Source organism: Corvus moneduloides, chromosome 3 (assembly GCF_009650955.1).
Source record: "Corvus moneduloides isolate bCorMon1 chromosome 3, bCorMon1.pri, whole genome shotgun sequence".
NCBI lineage: Eukaryota > Metazoa > Chordata > Aves > Passeriformes > Corvidae > Corvus > Corvus moneduloides.
Window position 1 is genome coordinate 109,579,498 of NC_045478.1, and position 25,888 is coordinate 109,605,385.

Below are 25,888 nucleotides of genomic sequence, written 5' to 3' on the forward strand. Positions count from 1 at the left end.
TAAAAAGGTAGACAGGCTTTTAATGGCATGATCCAGAATCCCCTTTTAATAACAAATCTAATGACAACTGTGTCTGATATGAACAAGAAATGGCATAATAGTTTATTTTTTTTTGAGATGTGATCTGAAATTAAGACAAATGCCAGGTGGGTCTGTACACAGACAGGGCTTCTGTGATGCATGCCAGATTTTATGGCCAAGAAATTTGCCATGCAGTTGAACCAGACTGTGGTTCCTCAGTCGGAGTCCTACATTCTGTTTGCAGTGTGTAAACATTCTCCAGCTGCTTTCCTAAAGAATGCAAAGAAGATATGTAGAGAGATTTAGCCTTGGGATTCAGTCACATTTCCAGGCAGGCAGTACCACGGAGCGGAAGTCCTGTCTCCAGAGTGCGCCAGAGGCGAAGGAAAACATCGGTGCGCCAGGTACAACGTCTGAGTGTAGAGTCACATGCTATCGTGTTAAAAGGAGATATATAAAATTATCTGTGTTTCCAGCTCCGATTCCTGTCTGGAGAAGAAGCAGCAGGTCCCATAGCACAGCAGTCCTGCTGACACTGGTTTCACACAGGGGTACCCCCACATCCTGCAGAGCTCATCCCACCCTTTGCAGGGATGGTCCCAAGCCTGTGCCATGCATTCCCAAGGAAACATCAGCTCCAGCCTCCTCCAGGGAACCTGTGCCAGAGCTCCCTGCGCTCCAGGCAGGGCAGGATGGGCCAAGCCAGAGGCAGAGCAGCCACTGAGGAGCACTGTGCTAACACCAGTCCCGCAGTATCCTCGCCAAAGCAGAGCTCTCGCCCCTGAGGCCCCTCTGGTTCAGGAGCTAAGAGCAGGAGGAGTTATTTTTTTGGTCCCTACCGGGAACCCAGCTCTGCTTTGGTAGCTCCCATCCTCCTTCAGAAGCACAGAGGGCATAGTGTTTACTTAAAATCTGCTCTCCAGCCATTTGCAGCTCCAGAAATAAAAGGGAAAATGTTCCTCCTTATGACCCAGAGCACTGGCCTGCATGGGGCATGGCCTGCTGCACAGGTTGGTGGCCAAGTCTGCCCCAGGCTCTGCAGAATCCAGGAGGGCTTCAACCCCCCAAGCAGAGAGGGACTGACCTGGAGGGAACAGACAGTCATTCTGAAGACAAGATTTACTAGAGGAGCTACATTAGGAATGAAGTGACAGGAGAGTGATGGTGTATAAATCACTGTCATTTCATGGGATTCTGGCTGTACTCGGGATCACAGCTCATCTCAGCCTGGAGGCAGAGCTAGTCCCTGACCTCACAAAGCTACCAACTCCAATGCTCATGGAGGTCTTAATGTCAGCTGGCTCTGCGGCCACTGCCAGCAGTGTCCCAGCCCCTTGGAATGCAGCACCTGCTGCTGCTGAAGAGCACAAGCACTGGAAGCTCTGCAGAGGACATCAGGAGCCAGCACAGTGAGCCACGGGCTCGCACCCAGCAGCCCAGTTACAGGCACACACCGCACGAGGAAAGGGCCTGAACAGCAGCCCAAGCTCTCTTCCTCATGTGGAGGTGCAGGAGTAGCTGGCAAACAGGTGGAACCAAAGGTGCTTGCAAACTCTCAGGTGGTCCCCGTGGGCTTTGGCAAACCAGCCTAACACTGCTGGAGCATGGGCATGTTTCAGTTCAGCCAGAAGAAACTCATTTGATATCGAACTCATTATGTCCACAATGGGACTTTTACTGTGTTCACAGGATTAATTTAACTGCAGGTGACCGATGTGTGGGGCAAGGCCTTATGTGGGCATTGGTGTCTGTGCACGTGGAATAGTGGTGGGATCATGCCACGGGTCGATAAACTATACAGAGAAGAAAGAAGTGTGCTGAGGGACCACTGAGCTGCTGCTGGAGCTACTCAGGCTATCAGTGATCATCTTCTTACATAGGATCTACAGTGAGAAAACACCTCTGTGTTGGAAAGGAGAAATGTGAAAGATTTTCTTGCCCCAACACAACCTGCTTTGGATCAAAACATTTCACTGCCAAACTCTCAATGCTCGTGCTAGCCGGGCAGCCACGCGAACAGCGATGCTCCAGATCCTGATCCATGCCCCACAGAGCTGTGTGTCAGTCTGGCAGGTGTTGCAGGTCTGGTGGCAAGCAGGACAGCTGTCAGCCACCCAGGCTGGTGTCTTTTTGGCCCTGGCTCGTGCTCAGGCAGGTGGAGCTTCACAGCTGACATGCACTTTGGTAGAGTGGTACCCTGTTCCCCCATCCACATTCACTGCACACAGCAGTTAGCCCTGCACACATCAGAAGTCACAGATGAGACTTCTCTGAAGGTAGCAGGATCCTTTTAAACCTTTAGTCACTATATATAATGGTCACTACTTATATTGTTATAATAATATATATATATTATAATATTCTTTACTTAGAAAGGGCAAGCAAAGTCTCCTGCCTCTCACTGATTCCAAGCACAACTGACCCAGAGATATTTGCCACCGAAACACCTTCTGCACCAAGGCAAGCAGAAGTGCCTGTGCTGCCAACCAGACAAATCAGTTAAGCAGCTCCATCCATCCGTGTGTTTGAGCCTCTCCCCAGTATCAGTCTGACTGGTGCCATCTGTCCTTTTTCTCCCTCTGCTCATATAATCCATTGCCACACTGGCTTAGTGCTGAGACCTGCCTTTCAGATTCCCCACTTGGCACATCCCTCCTGTATCCACGTTTCTTTGCAGGCAGCTCCTGGCCAGACAGCAACCATTGGCTCCTTTTCACCAGCCAGGGTGACATCTTCTTGGCTGGTGGGCAAGGCCCCTGCAGAGTGAGGACTCAGCACAACACCAGGCAGTCCCAAAGACTCTTGTAGTCCCAACACAGGTGAACAAGACCTGTCTGTCCCTACCTGTGCAGATGAATGCACAGATGAAGGAACAGTGGCGGCCTGTCCCAGGAGTTCCCTCAAAATACACATGGGCACAACCCCCTACAGCTGGCCTGGACAGACCCTGCAGCAGACACTGATGGGGAAACACATAGTATCAGGCTGTTCGTAGAAACGCCCACAAACCCAAGAAAGTGCTGGGAAACCTGCTTCTCTTCCCCTGACCCCACACAGTTTTTTCATTCTTCCTAGGCATTTCATCTGCTCTGGTCAGCTCCCTCTTCTTCTCGATCTTCTCTTTGCAGTGAAGCAAGGACACAGCCACACGCCCCCAGCAGTGTTCGAGCAGTCCTGTGTGTCCTCAAGGCTTGACAGAGCTTGCACATGACTCATAGCAGACAACAGCAGGGTCTTGCCTCTCCCACTTTTCTGGGATGTGACAGCCCACCATGTCCTGTGATGCCAGACTAGATCCTCTGGCGTTCCTCAACCACCTAACTTCTCCCTAACATCACAGGCCTCATTCCCTCTTGTCCTCAGACATGACCTCCCCTGTTTGCTCCAACTATGGCAGGTGCCCTTCCAACCTTCCTACAGGGCAGCAGAAGAAGAGAGGACCCAGAGGGGCTGTTGACCCTTCTGAGGGATTGTTTTCTCAGTAACACTAGCAGAGAGCACCCCTGCTGCCAGAAAATGCATCAAGAGACACACACGAGGAATGTGAAATTCTGTGTGTGCTGCTCCCCAGGATGGGAGCACCTCCATCCCAGAGGACATGACCTGGGAGCACCATGCTGTTGACACACTCTCCTGCTGCTCTCCATGCCAGGGACAGCCGGGAAGCAGGGCTGTGCAGGGGCAGGGAGTCTGGTAGCACAACCACGAGGAGAGATGACTCATGCTGGTCTCCCTCCGATCTCTGTGGACCCAGCTGCACCCTCAGTCCAGCCCTGTCAAACAACACTGTGAACAGAACAGGTGTATTTTCCACACTGGCCATCTTTCCCTGGCTTTCTGGAACCTGTGGGACCTGTCAGGTGGCTCTGCAGTATCTACCAGCTTTGGCATGTGGGTGCTACCAGGAACCTACTGCACCACAGAGATGATACCTTGGTGTCACCAGCATCCTGCCTGCTTCTTGTGGTTGGGTCATGGCAGAAAGACCTCTTAGAAGACAGCTTGGTTTCACAGAAACCTTTTAATAAGAAAAAGTCCCCACAGTCCCATGAAAGATTTCACTGGATGGTTGCTTCACAATTAAAAGCCTGCCCAATTTCTTCATCTGCTGTTCTCAGCTGCTCTGTCTTCCCAGCTTTCATGTGCCAGATGAAGACCACAGAACCACAGAATGGCTTGGGTTGGAAGGGACGTTAAAGATCATCCAGTTTTAGCCCCCCTGCCATGGGCAGGGACACCTTCCACTAGACCAGGAAGCTCAGGGCCCTGTCCAACCCGGCCTTGTCTCTGCCCTGGAGCTTCCTTCCTGACATAGGGCCACACAAAACTGTCCTTTAAACTTTTTCCTGAATAAGTACACTGATTGTGCTTTATTGGCTTCCCATGATGAGGCAGGTTTGCAAACCCTGTTAATAGTCCTGTAGTCCTTTTTCCAAGCTCTTTCAATGTAATTTTTGGCATGTGCATCTAAGACCTGGATAGAGCAGCTGGTAAAGGCTTCACAACCAAGTCTTATCATCTGAGCACTCTAAAATTAGTAGCCCTCCAATAAACTAAGAGGAGTCCCATTATGATTTGTATTTCTGGAAAGAATCTGTCTTTGGGTTTAATCTGTTTTCTAGTTTCTAAACCTGCAGCACATACTTAGGTTCTAGTCTGACCCACACTTCAAACTCACAGAAAGTTATATTGCCACCAGAAGAAGTCATCACACTCTCTATCCTCTCCTTTTCCTGCAAATGGTGAACCAGAGTGATGAAATGAACCAGATGAAAACCAAACTGGCGAATCAGAGTGGTTTGTGTTGTGCTGGATCAGCATTTCCAGCCACTTTCTCCAACAGCTGCTGCAGTGTGAATGTGGTGGAACTGTGCAATGAAGCAGGTGGAACTTGGAGGGATGTTGCTTTTGATGGCAACACTAGCTCAGTCCATCAGACCACAGCTGAGCTCCCTCTGAGTTCCCAGTGCTGCTCTGCAAAGATGAGGGCATGTTTTCAGGCTAGGCTGTGCTGCTTACTCGACCAGGGTGAACCACATCAATGGAAAACACTTTAAGCTAGGTGAAATAAATTCTTAGTGCTGGGAACACTGAGACTGTCATATAAAGAGGTAATTCCTTCCTCCTGTTTCTACACACTTCCCTGTTCAGGTGTGCAAGGAGTACCCTCTTCTCCCAGCCACCCTGTCACAGCTCTCATACTCCTTTCCAGGACTCCTGTAGATATGAACAACTTCAGGATTCCTTGAACTCGATGGCCATCAGTGTGACTGTTTGCATTCATATTCAAACAAATCAAGGTTATTACTGTTCAGATTCTGCTGTCAAGCTTTGTTGCCTGCAAACAGTAAATATTTGCAGGTAGTTGCAACTGCAGGAAGGGGTGTACAGAGCAGCTGAGTTTTTGTTCTGCCTCATGCAAAGCCTCTTTTAGGCATGACAGTGGTTTGAAGCGCAAAGTATTTGGGTCTGGAGTGTATTCTCCTGTGAGGTGTGGGGAAAATTTTGCCTACTTCAAGATCTCATCAAGATCAGACAGGTATCAGTCCTTGCTCTCACTTTTAAGCCTTCCGAATTAGTCTGGGGGCTAAACAGCTGGTTGATTTAGCTCTAGCTGAGTGCTAAGCTTCTGCTCAGATAATATTACTTGAAGAGCACAGCCCTTGCTTTTATGTTCACATTGTCTGTCCTCAACGTGTGGCAGAGGTGAGCACCAAGGAAAAGACATAAACCCCACCTCTGCCACTCAGCCCACTGTCCCCTCAGAGAGAAATGCACAAGGTACCCATGGCATGGCAGCAAACCTCTCACTGCAAAGCAGCAGGTTTTGGGTATACTACAGGATAATAATTTCCCACCCTGCCATGTAGGGGAACATTAAACCACAGTGTCAAAATTCACAAACACCAAGAGCGTGACAATAAAACACAAGGAATTCAGGTGCAAGGGGCACCCAGGCTAAAGGCATCCAGTGACTATTCACATCTTCACAATGGAGCTGTGTTTGGTGGACTGTAGGTCTGTGGCACCAATCACACTCAGGCTGAGAGGACCCACCCTTGCTGGGAGATGTGGTGTCCACAGATCAGTTTGGTATTTGTGACAGAAGTGGCTGTACTGTGCTCCCTTCTACATTAAGTAGCAAGAGCTCTTGATTTCCCAACAAGCTGCCAACACATCCCTACTTCCATGTAAGTACCCACCACGCAGGCACCTGCTGAAACAGCAGCAGTGTCTGAACAGCAATGCTAGACAGCCCCCTCTGTGGGACATACCAGAGCAGGTAGGAGCATCCAGCAAGACCTGCCTGACTCCTAATTCCCACCCGTAGAGACATCTCTGGAAAGCAGAGCCCTCTTCTCCTTGTCCCTTCTCTTAGCACACAAGGATGCATCCATCCTTCTTGAACAAGCTAGTGGCAATCCCTTGCTCACACAGGTGGTGGGAGGTGAGCCAACACTCGGTGATGGTGGTGACCAAGGCTGGTGTTTTCCCAGCAAGGAGAACGGAGGCAGCTGCCTGAAGGACAGGAGCCTCCCTCTTTAGCAAGCCTTGCTCTCATCACCTCTGCTCCTCTTTCCACAGCTGGAGTCGGTGTTGAGGACTGGTATTGCTAACAGAGAGGGGAATCCCTGGGGAGGGAGGCAGGTCAGGCGCTGGGCAGGCTGCCTGGGTCACGGTTTGGTGCTGTGCGTTAGCAAGCGTGAGCTGCGGGCTGGGTGTCTCCCTTGAAAAGGCTCCGTGGCTCAGAGGCTGCCAGGCCCGTGGGAGCTGATTGCGGTGTGGGGTGAGAGTGAGTGAAGCATTCAAGTACAGCTACTGCTATACACTCGTGGGTCCAGCATGGAAGGCTGTGCTGCAGCATCTCAAGTGTATACTATATGCAGAAGTTACCCAGTCTGTTGGGCTCGCAGAAGAAGGTCATTATCTGGCAGCTGCCTTACTTTCCAGGGACACCTGCTTTCCTTTGGTTGCTGGACTTTGAGTCTGGGTTTTTCCTCTTTGTCGTTTTTTGGCCACGCCAGGAGATGGCAGGGAATCTCCTGTAGGCCCCGGGGCCTGAGCTGAGGGCTGAGGTCGGGGGGAAAGAGGAACTCTCTGAGGAGCAGTCCCTGGTTTATGCTGTCGGCAGGGAGAAGGACTTTCCCTCCGAGGCAGCAGCTGGCTTCTGGGGGAAGTACTGGGGTTCCTGGAAGGAAGGACAGGGCTCCGAGGGGATGCACCGCTGGACCTCTGCGAGCTGCTCCGCGGAGGAAGAGAAGTGGAACTTGGTGATGAAGGAAGCCGACTTTGTACCTGTGTTGTTCGGCCCTCGTATGGGACACTTCCAGCTGGTCTCTGTGTCTGAAGCCTGTAGGGGAAGAAAAGAGGGAGGATGAAGGGGAGTTTTGCAAGGGGCTTTTGGACTCCTGGCAGGATTGGCGTGAGTGCTGCCAGGCAGTTACAAGGAGTCTCCAGCACCAGGATAGCAGAACCTATGCTGTGAACCAGATGGGGCACTGGTTTGAACATCATCCTGTAATTCAATGCAGTTAACTGGTAAGTGTTTGCCCTGGTTCTCCAACACCCTCTGAGTCAATATGCAGGCAGGTATCTGGGACTCTTCTTAACATGCAGAATGGATGCAGCAACCTCTTCCAAGGCAGGAGATACAATTTGGGAATGTGGGCATGAGTTGGATTGCACCAGTTGGCCTCTGATGGTAACTGTGATGGGAGATAAACCAACTGAGGCAATCCCAGCTGGCAGTCGTGCTGCCCTTGCAGCTCTAATTGCAATAGTCAGGCCAGGTCCCCCTGCCGAGTCCTGGCTGTGCTGCAAAACTGGGAGCTCAACACTGGGGGCATCTGCTACTATCAGACCAAGTGAAAGGGCCTGTAAAAGGAAAGGTCTCAAAGCCAGGGCAAGCGAAGAGAGGCTTCAAAAAAAGAAGACAGAGAGGTGAGTATTTCACACACCTGCGAGCTGAAATGACTGTAGGAAACAAGGATGGACTATGCATTCAAGCTGAGTACAGGATGAAGTCATGGGAGGTGAGCAAAGGCCTGGCTGTGTCTCCTCAATAAACCCAGCTCTTTGCATTTCTCATCATTTTGGTCTTACCTGCAGGCAGCAGCTGCATCCTGCGGGGAGCCACACAGCCCTGCCATTGCAGCGGCCACGGAGCTCTCTGACCTCGCCACCTCCAGTGGCGTTTTCACCGGCACGATGGGACGAGGGATTCTGCTCCTTGTGCTTATGGCTCTCTCTTCTCTCCCCAGCAGTGCAACCTTTTTCTCTCCCTTCCGTGGGATGGAGTCGTCAGAGTCGTGGGTGTCCTCCTCAGAACCGGTGGCTGATAGGGTTTCGGAGGCTCGCCGCCGCTCGTCGCTGGAGGAGGCTGAGGAGGAGGCACCTGAGGCCAGCCGGAGGAGGCGGTTCTGTCTCTTCTCCATCACCAGGCGAGCCAGGTCGGGTTGCTTTGCCCTCTTATGAAGCCTTTCTTTGGCTGAGAGTGAAGTTGAAAGGTCTGAGCCAGTGTCCTCCTCAGAGAACAAAATGGGTATCCGACTTCTATACCTGGAGCCCAGCGGCCTCCTGGGGCCCTGCTGCGGCGTCTCAAGGAGGGTCTCTGCTCGCTTCAGGTGTTCTGTCGCTGATGCCGCCTTCTCGAGACCGGGCTCCCTTGTAGCCACCTTCTCAGGCTCTTCCAAATCCAGCGAGAGCGCCGCCTTGCCGGAGAGCTCCGGCTTGTCCTCAGGAAGCTTTGGCACGCCGTTGGGAAGGGCCGGCTGCTCCCCCACAGTCTCTGAGGTGGTCTCGACGTGATTGGCCGAAAGCGCGCAGCTCTCCGTCTCTGCCCCTTCCAGCCCGGAATGGATGCTTCCATTCTCCACCAGCACCAGGTTGTCCTCCAGCTCCTCCTCGATGATGACCTCCTCGAACTGCCCCAGGGGGCAGTACTCCTCGTGCCGCATCAGCTGCCCGCTGGAAGACATCACGTTTAGGTGGGTCTTCTCAGCAATGTGAACAAATGTGCGCTCAACTTTGGTAAACGGGGAGGAAGCTGTAGCCACTGCCATGGGAGGCTTTGGTTCAGATTTAAGGACTGAGGACAGGGTCCCTGGCTCAGACACATCCAACTGGCTCCCCATGGGCTGTGGCCGCTCGCTCTGAGGTGTCAGTGCAGCGAGAGTGCCCAGATCAACTTCTGGAGGTAAGTCTGCGGCCACTGGAGACTTTTTCAGATCACCTGGTGAAAACAGCACTAATGTTTTTGAGCCTTCCTCCAGCTCCAGGTCCCCGTCAGCAGTGGATGCTCGACCCTTGGACCCCTTCTGGTCATCAGCCAGGAGCGTGGATGGTGCACACTCCTGGCTGCGCTCCGTGCTCTTCTGACTCAGGTCGCTGCTGGAATCACTGTGCATGTCAATCTCATTGCCTTCCTCCTCCTCCTCCCCCTCATCTTGCTCATCTTCCTCCTCCTCGTAGTCTTCCTCATCTTCTTCCTCCTCCTCCTCCTCTTTTCCATTCATTTCCAGATAAGGTTCCAGAGGTTTGCAAGGAGCAGTCAAGACAATGTTTGAGAAATCAACTTTCTTTATCCGCTGGGATAACTTAGGCTTTTCCCAGTAGTTGCACATATCTTTTCTGAAGTCTTGGTAAGGCAAACTTAAAGGGACTGCCTTGGGCAGGCCATTCATTTCAAATGACTTCAGCATGTATGCCTGCAGGAAGACAAATGTGACATAAGAAGAGGGTGAGTTAGCATTCAGACACAGCATTGGCACAGAAGACATCAGGATCAACAGCAGCAGGAAGAATCCACGGAAAGCATCTAGTCCATCACACCTCCAAAATACATGCCTGAGCAGTCATCACTCCATCATCTGATTCATACAAACCTTAGGAAGGAGAGATTCACAGATACTTATGAATGAAGGAAAAAAACGTGCCAAAGAAGTTCCTTTGTTAGCCGTCTTTAACCCAGACCTAAAAGAACCATTTTCAAGTAATTCCTCAGGATTTTTTCACATTTCCCAATCTTCTTCATATGTATTTATTTCAGTATTTATATATTTACATAGTTACTCCTTCCTTACTGGAACCACTTAGCAACTCTCTTTCATGCCCAGTGAACTCAAGGGGCACCTCTGGGCTAGATAAATTTCCTGATCACTTTCCATTACCACCCACCACTGTCCCTGGGGCAGTAACACTTGGAGCGCTTCTGTGTTCTCCTGGTGCATCATCCATCCCCCCTTCTGCCCCCACATCCCTTTAGCAACTCCTCATTCTGTCTCCTACAGGCTTCTGCTTCCACTAAAATCATCAGCAAGTCATGAAAGATGGGACATAAAGTGTCATAACCAGACCCTGGGGTATCCAACCAGGAGAAGTGAAGGGCAGACAGGACAGGTGGTGGGGGCACTGTTTCTCCAGCAGCAGCCTGTGGCAGTAGCAGGCTGTGAAATGATTGCAAATGATCCTACAGAAAACCAGCAGCTCACATGCACACACTTGACCAAACAAGGCCAAAATAAATAGGAAATGCCTGTCAAGTATGGCCTAATTAACAATCAGTTGCAAATGAAAATCACATCAGTGGCACTCTGCAGAATGGATTTAAAACCAAATCATTTATAGCAAGCTTCTATTAGGGCTTGCAAACTGTAACCTCTCCGTAAACTCAACCAGTCAATAATGCATCACATGTTACCCTTGGAAAGTCCTAATCATGAACAGCAGGGCTCCAAACATCTGCATTTTCCAGAGGCATTTGACAGTGCCAGAGGATATTTAGGCTACACAACTAAATGTGCACGCACTTAACCACGTGAGCTCCAGAGCTGCCAACAGCTACCACATTCACCTGGCCATGGGAATGCATCTGTTTGTCTCTACTGGGGAGAAAAAGCCCTCAGTGGCTTTTCAGTCCAATGGCAAAATTAAAAATTGCGGTGAAAATCTGCATGTGCTGAGCCTGAAAAATATAATATTTTTATGCTCCTGTACAACAGAGATATTTCAAATAGGTTGGTGGGCAGCAGCAAGCTGTTCTGCGTGGTGGTGAGTCGTTATCCAGTCAATATTTCTTTTTATGTCTTATAAATTAAAACACAGGCTGGTTTTGGCAATAGCTCTGGAATCTGAAGCTGCTTCTATTCTTTCATTAAAGAGAAGCCTGGCCCTGAAGATGGCCCTGTATTAGCCTGGTTTGGGTTTCCACTGATACACTCTACCTTTTGTATCAGGATGGCAGGCGTGGAACATGGACTAGTAAGAGGTGCTTACCACCCTTCGCAAAGGAAATTACCCACTTGGCTTCCTCCCTCAGGCATTTCTTGGAAATAAGTCCATTCAACAGCGTAGGACTGGATTAGGCATGTTGGCTGAGTTTGGTTTTCCCAAGAAATACCTCCACAGTGTCCTAAACAAACAGATGCACTTCCCCAGTGGGACTGGGACCCGACCAAGATCTTGCCTTGTGCTGAGTCTCCCACTGTAAAGAGTTCCACAACACCAACAACAGTTCCTCTGCCACTCTACCTCACCTCATTTTCTACATGCTGTGTTTGATGATGCAGATGGACAATTGCTGTTTTTCTTTGCATAGTGAAATATGCACCTGTGTAGACCTTCATATCTCTTCCCAGCCCTTGGCTTGTGTCATCTCTTCTGCTTTGTGGTCAAGGCAAGCTGAATCCTGTCCTGCAGAGTGCATCCTATACAGGCCAGAGACAGGTTTCTGTGCCCTGCAGTCTGCCTCACCAGCAGCCCTGTCTCCAGTAAACCCTCTTTCCTCAATAACTTTTCCCTTGCAAGACATTGAAAGGTTTTCTGAGATGAGGTTGCACTAAGCAATAATGTATGACACGGAGATGGACCGCAGGATGTTGCTGTAAGGAAAATAGTAGTTCTTTATTTCTTTATTTCTTGGGCTCTGGTACCCCTTTGCTACCAGTGAGTCATGCTGTAGATAACTTTCTAACCCCCACATACTTCCACTCCTACAAATTCCTTGCAGTATTTAGTAAATGGACTGCCTTTCTGTCTGTCATTTCAATTTCTCCACGTATTTTCTACTTCCCTGTATGGACACTGAACCCTAAGCACAACAGTGACTGCTTTACTTCTACCTACCTTTGGGAGACTTGGACTGCTTAACCTGCTGCATGCAGTACCCCAAAACTGCCAGAACACATTCCTTAAAGCAGCCCAAGACAGTCGCTGCTTTGCCACTGTAAATGCACCATGGAGAAAGTCCAAATATCCAACTACAGGAAACAAGGTGTTCCCAGTTTGAACCCCTCACTAGAGAAACTTGGGTCCTGTCTTGACAGTCATTATGTGTCTTTTGTACTACATCACACTCAGCTGCTCTAGGACTATTCCCCAAAGGCCAGAGAAGAACTTTTCTGCTCTGCTGTACTAATAGGGAGGAACTGAGGGAAGATGTCAGAAGATCAGAAGTGGAGAGGCTTAGCCTGTATCTTAAAACTGTAGAATAGAAAAGGTATAAGGAATCTCTGGAGGTCTCTGCTCCAACCACCCCTCAAAGCAGGACCAACTTAGAGCTGGCTGTGCTGGGCCATGTCCAGCTGAGTTTTAAGTATCTCCAAGGATGGAAATCCCACAACCTCTTTGGGGCTCTCTCGTAGAGTTTGAGGCATGGTGAAAAAAGTGGGGGCTTTAGGATCTAATTCCTATAGCTAACTTTCCTTTCATGCAACTTTTATCCATAACATCTCATCCTTTCACTGTGCACCTCTGAGAAGAGTATGGCCTCTCCCTCCATCAGGCAGTTCAAGGAATAAATAAGGTGCTACACCAATCCTCTTTTAAAGGCAGAACAAACCCAGCTGTCCAAACCTCTCATGTCAGGTGTTTCTAGTTCCTGGTCATCTTGGCAGCCCTCTGCCAGGTTCACTCTGCTGTGAGCAGGAACTATGCCATGAGCTAAGGCAGCCACATTTTCCTGCCTGTTAGACCTCAGATCTCCACTCCTGACTCTCTCTCGACTTGTTGGTCACTTGTCCAGGAATGCCTACGGCATTACATGTGTCTGAGCATGTGTTCCCCACAAAGTCTGCACGTTTCACCTCTTTAACACTCTGTCTCTTAATAAAACCTGCCTTAGATCATTAACTAAGGTCAAACAGCTTGTGGGTGCTGTCCAAACAAACACTTTAGGACTTTACCTACTCTATGGTCAAACCTGGAAACTCCCAGATGGAACTCTGCGGAGTTTCACGACAGAAGGCAACAGGGTTACCAGAGATAGAAATAAAATCTGAAAGAATGTGGGACAGTTCAGGGTCTGCAAAACTTATCAACCCATTAGAAACATCAATACCACTGCCCTCTTCCAAGTCCATTAATGTCAAGGAGTGGCCCCCTACCAACAGCAGCACTCATGAGGACTGGTGATGAAAGATTTGGAAAAAAGAGGCATCACTTGCCTTATAATTCACCAGTGTGGCCAGTAAACAAACCAACAGTGGTATTTCATCATGGATTGTCAATAGTTTTTTGCCAATGCTGCAACTTTAACTGATGCAGTTCCAAACATTGTCAAGATGGTGACATTGCCACAGAGGTTGCTCATACTTGAATGGCTGCCCTAGATGTGAAGGACAAGCTTTTCATAATTCCCCTCCTCGACTATGTTTCCTTATCATTATTGCTTGACCTCTTTATGGACTACTGAGGAAAGGAAAATCATGGGAACGACGTAACTGCACATGAATGTACTGGAACTGTTAATAAGTGAACTGAGATTGTTCCAACAACTGTCACATACACCCAACTGACCTTACTCACATAGAATGGGGATTCAGTGGGCATGGGTCTCATTGTAATCTATGGCAAAAGGGGCCAGAACAGGTGGAGACACCACTGGAGTTTAGCTCCCACTCTTTCAGTGATATCAAAATGAGGTGCACCGATCTCGGAAAGGGTTGGTCTCCCTGTGAAACAGGCAGAACAGACAAAGAGAGGATAGAGTGTGATCAGGACCTTCCCACCTCCCAGAGTAGTTCATAAGGGTACAGTGTCACCTGCAGGCACTGCTTAGAAACTTACAGTGGTCTGTCTGTCTGGGAGCTATCAGGGGAACTATGAAAGAATGGTTCAGCACACGCCCCCTCCCACGGGAAATTCAGAGTTGCAACGGCTCACATTTCACAGCCATGATGGTTCAAGACTGGTCTAAAGAGGAAGAAATCTGATGGATATTCCACATTCCATCATATTCCCAAGCTAATGGTCCTGTCGAATGCTCCAAGGGGTTATGTTACTAGATGGAAGTTCAGGTCTTGCTTCAAATCTTAGGCTGCAGTTAATCCAAACTTTTGTATGGATACACACTATTAGTCAAAGTCCTGAGTGTTCACCTCCCTCAGTCTTCCAACTCACCAGTAACTTGGGAAATATTAACCATGGATTTGATCAAAACTTGGGAGATAATGTGAAAAACCCACACAAATCTGACTTGGGGAACCGAGGAAGGAAAATACATTGTGAAGTCGCCCAAGAACAATACACCCACACGGAACTGCAACACCACTAAGCCACCATTAATATTTGTGGTCCTAGGGAAGTGATTGATATGATTTATCATCATCCCCAGGACACACGTACTAATATACCATGAGGAATGCATATTCCAAGGGTACAGGGAGTGGCACAATGTGGTGTCTGGTCTTTTTTGACTAACAATGATACCAGGTCTGACATGATTTGTTCAGAGCTAAGCATACTCTTCTGAGGCATACCAAGTGGGTCAGCAGTGATGGAATATGGTCTGCTGAGGGACAGTGATGCCAACATGCACTGGGACTATTGACACTTTGTCCCCTTTGGAGGAAGCAGCCTCTTACAACAGTGGTGTGTGTGGACAAACCAAAAGGGAGTCACAAGACCAATGACAACACGTGTGTCCTGGATAACCCAAAAAATGTGTCTTGTATTCCATATCTTTCCTATGCCAACCTGCTCAAGATTATCACGGTCCCTTTAAAAGACAGGGACAGGCACACTGTGCTCACTTTCTTGTTTCTCTCCGGGCTGCCAAGAAAGTTGTCTGGGGCAGGTTCTCAAAGCCAGCACAAGGCAGAAGCCCTCTTTTGTTTTCTCTCTGGGTTTTAGAGAATTTCCTAACACCATTTTGGCTGCTCTTGCTGGAAGCAATAGCTGTTTCTGGAGCTAGGGAGGACGTTTTCCTTGGACCTTTTAACTGCTGCTGCCCAGGACGTCCTGGAAAGCCAGACCCCTTCTCTCTCCACGAGTTCCAGCTGCTGCCCTGCTTCCAGTCGCCACTGCTGATGGAACTGCCACTGCCAGGAGCCCCTGTCGGGTGGTGTGGAGCTGACAACCTGGCAGCACTGACTCTTGGTTCTGAACTATATGAAATAGTCCTTCCAGGTTTTTTTTGTTTTGTCCCTGTTCCCCGTTGGTCGATTTTTGGGGGAAGAGGGAGTTCTGTAAACACAAAGGCTCAGTTGTGTTGGGTTTTTTCTTTTCTTTGTCCTCTCCCTCAGCCATGTGGTTGGGAGAAGGAGGCTTCTCCACCAGCTTGTCTTTACCAACAAGATGTTTGTGACAACTGGACTTGTGGTGGGGTGGGCCCTGGAATCTATTTTTACACCCCAGCTGACAGCATTCCAAGACTGACTGATGTTATGTAACCTTACCAGACAAATTAAAGCATTGACTAATGCAATTCGAGTGGGACTGGAGGAACTAAAGGAACAATTGGAGGCAACATCAAAAATGGCTTTGCAAAACAGACTAAAATTAGACTTTTATTATGGCCTGAAAATGGAATGTGTGGATGTGTGAGTCTGTCGAATGATACCTGCTCCATTCACATACCAAATGTAACTAAAGACCTGTATGAACAACTAGATCATATGAAGTATACAGCAAGAGCAAGCAGAGTTCTTGGAAGTAGTATGGAAAATGGACATTTAACGAGCTGCTGCATGGGTTAGGATTTTCACTTACTGGCTGGTTACAGAGCTTATCACTGTCTTTGTTATTAGTTTTTGTTGTAATTATTACATTTCGTGAATTATTATCAATGATAACCGAGGTAATGATCTGTCAGGTATGCATAAGATCTGTATAGATGGAAATGAAAGATGTGGAAGAGGAGGAAAAGGAATCACCCTAGAGAGATACCCCAAAAATCAATTATATGAAGTTAAATGAACCTTATGATGTCCCCTGTGGTCAAGAAAAAGAAATACACAGTCCATGATGTCCCTTAGTGTGAGACAATGTTATGGCTGTTGTTTGTGTGCCTGTGGCCATGGGGTGAATAACGTGATGAGTGCTAAGTGTTGGTTTAAGTCGGTGACAAACTGATGATGCTCATTGAAAAAAATGTGAGCTGGGCTCCTCACTGACCTTGCACATGGGTGGAGCAAGGTCAAACCACTGGATGTTGTCTGCAGTGAAGTGGAGGCCTCACAGCCCGATATTGTTTCAGTACCAGCCATAAGCCTCACTCCCCCTTCCCCCTCCACAAGAAGCTGTGTTATAACTCTGGTCCATTAAGAAGATTAGGATCCAGATTCTCTGGAGAAGGGCAGACAGCCCTGATTGCTGCCTCAGTAGGTGGAGGAGGACCAAAGTGATTATTTTACCTTTTGTATCAGCTTTAAATTCTGACTGAAAGTAACCAAGACCCTCATTAAGCCTTATTTGCTTATTAACATTCACACCCCTCAGAACGCAAATGAAGAGAAAAGAGAACATGCCTTACATATATGACAACAGTGACCAAAATCCCACCTACGCCATGTGATTGTTCCACCCCTTTGGGAAAATTATTGTATAAAAGAAGGGGTGTATTGGGGCAAAGAAAAAGCACCATGCATGAATCTGAATGGTGGAAGTCCTTACTTCACTTGGCCAGATCTATAGTATTGATACGTTGCGTTATTTGTGAATCTGTGATCTGTGAATTTGTGATGAAGTTCTTATTGAACACAATCAGACCCATAGTGTCAAGAACCACATTCTTTGTAAATCTGTGTTTGTTAAAGTTCTTCTTGAACACAGCTACACTCACACTGCTGAATTGGGAATAATCAGCAATTAAGCCCAGCCACACCCAGCCCCTCTGATCTCTGACGAGCTGCTGGACCTGGGGACAAGTGGGTTAATTTTCTGTCAAAATTGCTATACCATTCATGCCACATACAGTACAGAGTGGGCTCAGTGCCCTCCAGAAAAGCCTGCTCTCCTAAGCAGCTCTGTGCTGATATGGGGAGAAGGGAACAGTTTCCTGTGTGAGCCTAATCAATTTTCCCTTTTACTTTAGAATTTGGGATTTTTTTCTCTCCCATCTCCTGTAAGCAAAAACCAACCAGGTACAGGAAAACCCCCCTCACAATATTTATTTCACATAAATTCAGGAAATGATGCACTTTTATCTACTGTTCTGTTTCAGACTGTGCTCTAAACCATGGCATCACTGGATCCTTCTGCAGAGCTTGACAGATGTACATATCTGCCCCATACCAGCAGCCTGTCAGGGGCAAACCAAAACACACTTTGAAGCATGGAGAAGATGGGCTTTGGACCTTGCTAAAGGCAGATTCAGAAGAATCCCGCCTAACCTTCCACAGAATTCCCAGGAGAAAAGGGGACTCACACACTGTACAACCCTCTGAGACCACAGCCTAATCCAGGCTCTTCCTCCCAGACCATCACCTGCCTGCACAAACTGCTCTCTGCCTTCGAGGAGCTGAAATCTTGTGATTCTTCTGCATGAGGGAAGTTTCCACCACCCTTTCCACAGGTATCCAAGCCTTCACATGCCTTGAATTGAAATCACAGTGTGGCCTTCCCAAAGTACATAAAACACACCTCTAACAGTCACATAACTTGGTTTCTAGTCCCAAATCTGTCTTAACTGCAAGTTTTTAGTGATCACATTTGTAAACAATAATGGACCTCTCACTGTTCTACCAGATCTCCTTCAACTCCCTGCCCGGTGCTCCCATGTACCCAAGGATGAGCAGGGGACACCTTCCCAGAGCAAAGGAAGTAGAAAAACAAAGAAAGAAATCAAATAAAAAACCCAGCCATCAACAAGATGCTGCCTTTGATTCTTTAATAAGGTTTTGGTAGTATACAAGATTTTTTTGTTTTTTTTTTTTTTTTTTTTTTTTTTTTTTTTTTTCCCGATTGTCTGGATTAACATACATGGATTTAAAAAAGGCACAAAATCCATTGCACAGCTTCTGTTTTGTTTGTTTTTGATGACATTGCCTGTTCATTGTGGTTTCAAGTGTAGGATTTTACAGTACTCTGCAGCATTTACAGCATGATCTACATACAGGTAATCAATGCATGCTTTTATACAGGAGACAGAATTCAAATTCTCTCTCAGTATTTCTATATACACAATAATACAGTCTTTTTCTTCTGAAAAAAAAGCTTTAAATTGGTCTTGCATGCTTGGTATACCAGAAGAATTAGTGCAAGCATATATTACAGTGTTATTGCAGTACAAAAAGGGGTTGACCTTAGGCTCTAAAGGGATTAGATAAGGAAGAATAAAAAGACTCGAGGAAAACAAGCTTTGGATCCCTTTAGCCAACTACGTCCTTCCAAACGGATCCCTACACAGTACTGCCTTTAAAGCTACAGCAGGCTGCGTCCCCTCCATCTCCCTGCTGCCTTCCCCCTGAGACGAACTTCCACAGCTTCTGCAAACCTTCTGTCCCTAACAGTCCGTGAGGACTCCTGGCAGCTTGAGGAATCCCTCCTGCTGGACCTCTTAACACTGGAGACCTGCTTGAAAGGGACTGCACTGACATCCACTGCTTCAAGCAAACTCAAGTCCCAGCAGATGGAGTTTCTCAAGCAAACCAGGAAGCACAACAGGTTCCCTACGGCTTTTGTCTCCTCTCAGTAGCAATGACCACAGAAACCCACATTCACCTCCTACTCAAGCAGCAGCTGGTTAAATATGGTTTGGACTCTCCTGCTTAGCAGCAACAGAAGTCTAATAGGTGACAAAAGGTAATGCGAAGGAAGGATATGCTGGTCCCTGAGATTCTTCATGGGAGCTGAAAAGTCTGAGAAGCAGAAATCAAGTTCTCAACACGACGTTAATTGTTCCACTGGGAATGGGAAGAGGCCTTAGTCCTGAGAGATGCAGATGGCACACAGACAGCAAAAGCTGTAGTCCAGTCTTCCCTGTAACAGCTTTTATTTGGATACTATCAGGACCTTAGCATATCCTGGAAAGTGACATTATCCTCTGCCAACATAGACTAAGCTTGATTGGGACTGGGAGATCTGGCAGGATTGACAACAGTGAGTGGAAAAAACCCTAGAATCTGAGTTTCTGAAGCAGCTCTTCCTTCAAACCAGCATCAGATGAGGTAAAAGTAGCAGGGGCCTTAGAGCTGCCATGCTTACTTGCAGGATCTCCATGTTCCAAGAATCAGCACCATAAATGTTAGAGATGTTCTTCTATCCAGCATCTCACCATCAAATGCTCTACAGCCTTTTTATTCATTCTTTTGACCAAGGTGAATAGGACAATCCAGTCCTGTGCTGGGTAAGTGCTCTGCTCCTCCCTGTTTGTGCTTTCACGTGTTAGGTTTGTGCCAGTTTTCCTAGCGTCTTGGATGGAAGCAAAAGCTCTGTAAAAGTGGAATGCCTGCCACTCAGCTTCCCAGCTCTGTACCCACCAGAGTCTCCAGCGAGAGCCAACGCAGAGCTCCCTGTCTGAGTGGACATGGGGACCACTTCATTTTTATCATTCATTAGAGACTCGGGAAATAGTGAGCAAGTGGAAGGAAATGATAATTCAAAAATTGTTCTAATCCCTAACTGTAAAGGCAACTTAATAGCAGCAAGAAAGAAGAAGAATATTCTGAAAGCTAAACATCTTCCTAAGTCATAAAAATAACCAGAAGTCAGCAGTGCTGAATAAGAACCTGATCTGGTGGGGGTTTTTCTAGAAAGGACCAAGCTGAAGGGGCAAGAGTCCCATGGAAATCCTCCTTATCTGACTTGTTCAGAGGAAATTTGCCATTACTGTGTTTCATGTTGCCAGATAATTAATTGCACTCATAATTAAACTGAGAAACTTGTTGGAGTTGTTGGAGGAAACCCTGGGGATTTTTACGAGGCAAGTGCACTAGATGAGGTAACTCATTGAAACACTTTGCATATGAAAAAATAAAACCTTCGAACATAAAGCAATTTTCTTTTCAAACACTAGAAGACATGCAAGTGAATGTAAAATGGGGATTGCTTCCAATCCCCAGGTTACATGGTTAGCAGCTTGTTCAAAATGTACATTCATCATAACATCATTTTTTTCAATGGCAGGTGTGATACAAAGAAGTTGCAATACAGCAAATAACACTTAGAAACATTTCCCAGAAATTAATCTTTGCGCTGTCCCCTGGAACTACCAATGCAGGTTTGTTGTTATAGTCACCCAAACACAAAACACATGGCATTAAAACACAACAAAAAAGCAAGGTAGTGTAGCGATGATCAGCCTTTACGTGTTTTATTTCATGTTTTAATATTACCCAAAATAGGTGTTTGCATACTATAAATTACGTCCCAAGTGCCAGCACTGTTCTCATCACCAGAATACTCTGCCACCAACTGACAGCAAAAGGAGAGATATGTATGTATGTTACAACACACTGAATTAAGAGACCTGGGCTGGGCCAGGTTGCTGAAATCTGACCTGCAGTATGCAGAGGAGGCCAGGTGTGCCACCTGAACCAGACACCATAAAGATACTTTCTGTAAGTGGTTGAGATTTGTTCTTTGCAACAGCCTTTTCAGCATTTGGGGGTGTGCAAAGTGGCCCACTACTGGCACAGAAACTCTTCTGTAAGGCAGGACCACGTGCGACCGTTCACATACCACGTGTGGGTCATGCACACACACAAACACACAGACAATCAGAAATGGAAACTCCAGCAAAAAGCATCACAACACCACCCTGGGGACAACAGTGAAATCAGGAAGCACATCTGGCTTACTTTGGTCAGCCCCTCCAGAAATTATCATCTCCTCCAGTCACTCTGGGGAGAGCTGGTAACTACAGGGAAGCAGGTCAAGAAGAAACCCCATCTTCTCAAGCTGAGAAATAATGGGGGCAATTTTTTCACCATAAACACTGACAGGATTTTAGGGGCTTGCAAATTATCCATGATTTTAAAGGCTTCAGACCTTGTCTGCTAGGAAATGCAATTTTATTTTTTTCAGCTAGCCTCTTGCAGCCCATCTGTTACTGCCAAGCAGAGCTAGACAAATACATGATAGCTATCTCCAAATTGTTCTTTCCCATTTTTACCAAAGGGAAACAAGAAAAGGAAAAATAAAAATAAAAGCTTCTCTTTTGAGTAGATTGGGATAAAAGAGCCCTTTCTTATTCAATGTGAAAGTAGAAAAATGGTCTCAGCTTCAGGTAAAGTTCTGAGAGTGTCATGAATAAATTTCTAATGACAACCATTAATAAAATGTCTCATTCTTATAACCCAGCAGTTGACAATACAAATAAATTCAGTCATTGACGCAGGACTGCGTCAGTTACTAAGTGCTGTAATACAAACACGACTGGATACCACAGAGACTCCATGTAGCCTAAGGAAGAGATGCCAGACCCACTGGACAAACATGGTTGGTACCTGTCACCAATCCCTCCAGATAAGAAGTAGAAAATCTTCTATTTTCAAGAATAATCTTGTGCTGCTGTCAAGCTCTTAAAAGTTCCACATAGACATATCATGGAAGATTGATGGCGGTGTGAGAGGGAAGGACGTTAGAAAACAGGAAAAGGACTGAACACATCTTTCCGTGCTTTCTGACCTTCAGTCTCCTATTGTTGAGCTATTTTACAAGAGAGGAATGAACTAGCAATCGTTGTATTTTCTTGCCTTAATTTATTTACAAAGGATCACAGCACCAGATTCAAATAGTGCATTTTTACATGTGAGGAAGGGAAGTTCCTGGTGATCTGCAGTCAAAGAAATGCCTCCGTGATATTTGTTGTATTTGGTATATAGGTCCCACCCACTGTCCCGACGATTTACAGATCACCAAAAAACATTCAGCCTCCTGAAATTCCTTTTGTGCAACCAAACATCTGGCTTCATCCTGACATGTTCTGAAAAGGCTTTTCTTGTTCTGACTCCCCTATGTCAAACAGCAGGGAAGTGACTAATGGCAAAAATAAAGCACTTGGGAATCGTTTGGATTTAAGAGCCTATAGGAAGGTATGAAATACCACAAGTGTTTCTGAATAAACTCTGGAAAGGCTAAATTGAGGTGTTTGCTCTGGTTTCCCAGACTGCAGAAGGGTCCTTCTGACTGCAGAAGGCTTCTACTACAAAACAAATCACCAAGACTCTCAGAAGAGGCTGCACACGTTGGGACAAAGTAGTCAGTGACAAAGATGGTACCAAAGCCTGGCAATGCTACTGAAACAAAAGACAAATGAGGTAGATAAACACTCCAAAGTAAAATCTTTGGAAGAAATGTTTGAAGCACAGAGCAGAGAAGTGTCCCAAATGACACTTGTTTTGTTTCTCATCTCAAGTGCTCACAGCCTAGGCAAGTTAGAAGAGCTGTGTGTCCACTGGCTTTAGAGCCACTTTCGGAAAAGAAACAGCTGAGCTACTGAAGAGCCATTCAACCTCTGTGCCCCTGAATTGGCTGAGGAAGGTGCTGAAAACACCTCCGCTTATTATGGCTGATCAAGCAACAGGCCTCTTTCCAGAGGTTCTGTATCTAAAAAATAGAGCAGAAAGGAAAGAAAGATTGTTGACTGGTTCTTAAAGGCATGCTGCTTTCTTGTGTAACACCTGGGTCTGGCTGCTCCAGAAGCAGCTGGGGAGAGTTGGGTGTCAAATGGAATTGAAGAAAAAACAAAGAGCTTGTTTAAAACAACAAGATACTTTGGCGGCCTAATGGCAGTGGCATAGGCTTGATAAGGGAAGAACAGTCATTATATGTGGCAAAGTAAAGAACACCAATCCCCAGGAAAGAATCCAGCAGTCCGTGATACCTCCAGTTTAAGACAGGCAACAGGAGGAAACACTGGTGTGTTGAAGTTTGCAGTTAATGAAGAGTGTCAGCTCTGTTGCACTTACAATTTCCCTCTACTGGCTGTTTGAAATACCCTATTTGATTTGAAACCTCCCCACTCTCCCAGCTCCTAGGTAGGAGAATGGGGACAGCAAATTTTGCCAGCCTAGAAAACATCCATTTGGAAGAACTTGCAGGTTTGCAACTGGAGTTGTGACGTTTTCTCACTCACAGAGACCTGGCACTGATTTAAGCAGAATTTAGAGACATGCTCACAGCAATAGAAACGGTGTTCAGCCAGCTACTTACATGGCTTGCAAACACACATGGTACCTGTGTCTTAAGGGAAAGGGCACTGCCAGCTGTCTAAATTTAGCTGTTGATGCAGACAACGATTGGGCAGAGCTTGCTAAGTCCTAAGGATTCCCAGATTTGAAACTGTCTTGAAAATGGAAGGTATCTTCCATTCTCATTTTTGAAATCAAGCTGCCTTTAAACAGTGCGATCCTCACACAGATTCCATGTAGAGCTGAGACTGCTCCAGTTGCCAAAATGTGCCATTTTTTTCCAATTTCCTCCAAGGAAGTCAGAGGGGGGGAAGGCTCCTTTGCTGCTCAAAGTGCTATAGGGATTTTATGGCACACCAAGAGCGATGCAATGCATAGGAAACCGATGCAGGAGGTATGCTCTGCAGATTCTTGGGAATGGCAAAGGCAGAAGGTAGTGCAGGTATCCAGGGATGCAATAACGATGTGAGGGATGAGATTCCATGAATGGCAATGGAGGTAAGCCACGGGGGTAGGTGAACGTGTGGAGTGGGACACACAGAGGCAACCAAGGCAGAGCAAAAAGACTTTGTCATACAGGGAAGAGATGGGAGAGGCAAATTGGAACAAAGAGGCAACTAGATCTAAGAGAACTTCTCAGTGAGGTGAAGGGGTTCTGCAGGTGAAGTCTACCAGCAGCTTGGGGCTATAGCGAACTGCTGCTGTTCTTGCATCCAGATTCAGATTTGAACAGAAGCTGGGTGGCAGCTGCTGAGCAATGTCTGTGCTTACAGAGCAATGAGGAGATCCCAATGAGCAATGAGGAGAACAATGAGGAGAACATCACCTGCCTTATCTCAATCCAGCCTGGAGGCCACTGTCCAAGTACAGCTTCTCCATCCGGGGGGGGGGGGGGGGGGGGGGGGGGGGGGGGGGGGGGGCCTGCAGCCTTGACCACCACAATGCCCAAGTGGAGACACACAACAAGGAGGAGTGGTAGAACAAACAGGAGCGACTTCATGAAGAAGAGCTAGTGTAAGGATGGGCTTATATCACCCAATATGGCTGTTTTACAGGGCATTTCTATCTCACTTTCTCTCATCACTGCAACAAAAGAGACTTTAAATAGTGAAAGAGGTGGTGCACCACAACTCTTTCACATGCCTGACCCCCTACAGTAGTAAAAAAGAATGGGAATGGTAGACAAGTTCAGGCTCACACCAGGGACTTTGTCATCATGGGGGTATCAAGAGGAGGCTCCTAATGCACACTGGCATCTGCAGACCTGCACCTGTGTCAGTGCAACTCATTTTCAGCCAACCCCCTCCCACCAAAACGGTCTCCCCTGAAAGTGAATGCACGCTGGCATAACCACATTTATCCAATGCTAGCTTAACCCAAGCATTTACATAACATTTGCACAGAAATCATATCTCACTAGCTCCTTCCTGAGGGAAGGAGGCTGAGGAGAGAGCAATAAATTGGAAACATCTCCCGTTCTGCATAGAAAGAAAGTGAAAGGAGCCAAGAGGCCAAGATATAAAAAGATGGCTTTTATATGTATATAAAAGTGATGAACATTTGCTCACTGAAGTAGATCATGAGATCCCAGCAACAGCTACCTGTCCTGATGCCAATGATCTCTGTGAGGGAGTGCTCATTTCCAATTTGGATTCTGAGGAGAACAAGTGCTATGTACAATGTATGTAAAAGAAGAGTACATCCCTCAGGATGCAAATCCTGTTCTTGGACCCTTCTGATGAACACAATTTGCCTAAGAGTGTGATGCTGAATGGGAATTTTATTTCACTAGTATTGATTCCCAATGGCTCATTCCATCTGAAGAACTAAAAAAACCCTACCAAACACAGAAGGACAAATAACTAGGGCAACTAACTTTTCAGCCCACAGACCCCGGACCAATTTTCATGTCAACAGCCTTCCATCAGTTGGGTTTTTTGCCAACTGATTTTGGACATATTTACATTTATAATTGCAGTCATTATAAATTAAACACAATAAATAAATGCAATATAAATGTAATCTATATAAGTTTTTTTAAAATTGCACCGCAACTAGTTTCAATATTAATTTATTACATTTCCATATATATAAAAAAGATCTCTTTTCACATTTCTTTAATTTGCCAACTGTTCCTCAACAATACGTAGATTCCATAGTAATTAATACAGCATTAGATGAAGATGTTAAAAAACCCCTTCAAATTGGCTATTTTTAATACTTTTTGCATAATACTTTAACATCAGGATTCCAGCCATTAGCACCAATTAATTTTTTCAGAATTAAATTGTAAAAGACATACTGATCATGAAATAAGACCTCCCACAAAACCCAGGTGACAGCAACATGTCAAATTATTCTGGTATAGAACCCAAATTTGATGGTTTAACAGGATTGGTTTAGAAACCAGTATCCCACCTTACAGAGACTGAACAGCAAAAAATTCAGAGTCTTTTAATAATGTATTTCAGTGGTTTACCACACACACCTATGTCTTTAAAATGAGCATCTTGCTT

At 46.6% G+C, this 25,888-nt stretch overlaps 1 protein-coding gene across 5 annotated transcripts in view; it reads right to left on the reverse strand.

The window, feature by feature from the left end:
- TTBK1 (tau tubulin kinase 1) overlaps window positions 1-25,888 on the reverse strand; it is a 108,950-nt gene continuing 83,062 nt past the window's right edge. For all 5 annotated transcript variants that reach the window (XM_032104201.1, XM_032104198.1, XM_032104199.1 and 2 more), the window contains 2 exons: window positions 8,125-9,728; window positions 1-7,372 (listed from right to left, as the gene is read on the reverse strand). In XM_032104201.1, the coding sequence (XP_031960092.1) occupies window positions 6,946-7,372; window positions 8,125-9,728 (2,031 nt within the window). In that variant the 3' untranslated portion in view covers window positions 1-6,945. The remainder of the gene's footprint in view (window positions 7,373-8,124; window positions 9,729-25,888) is intronic.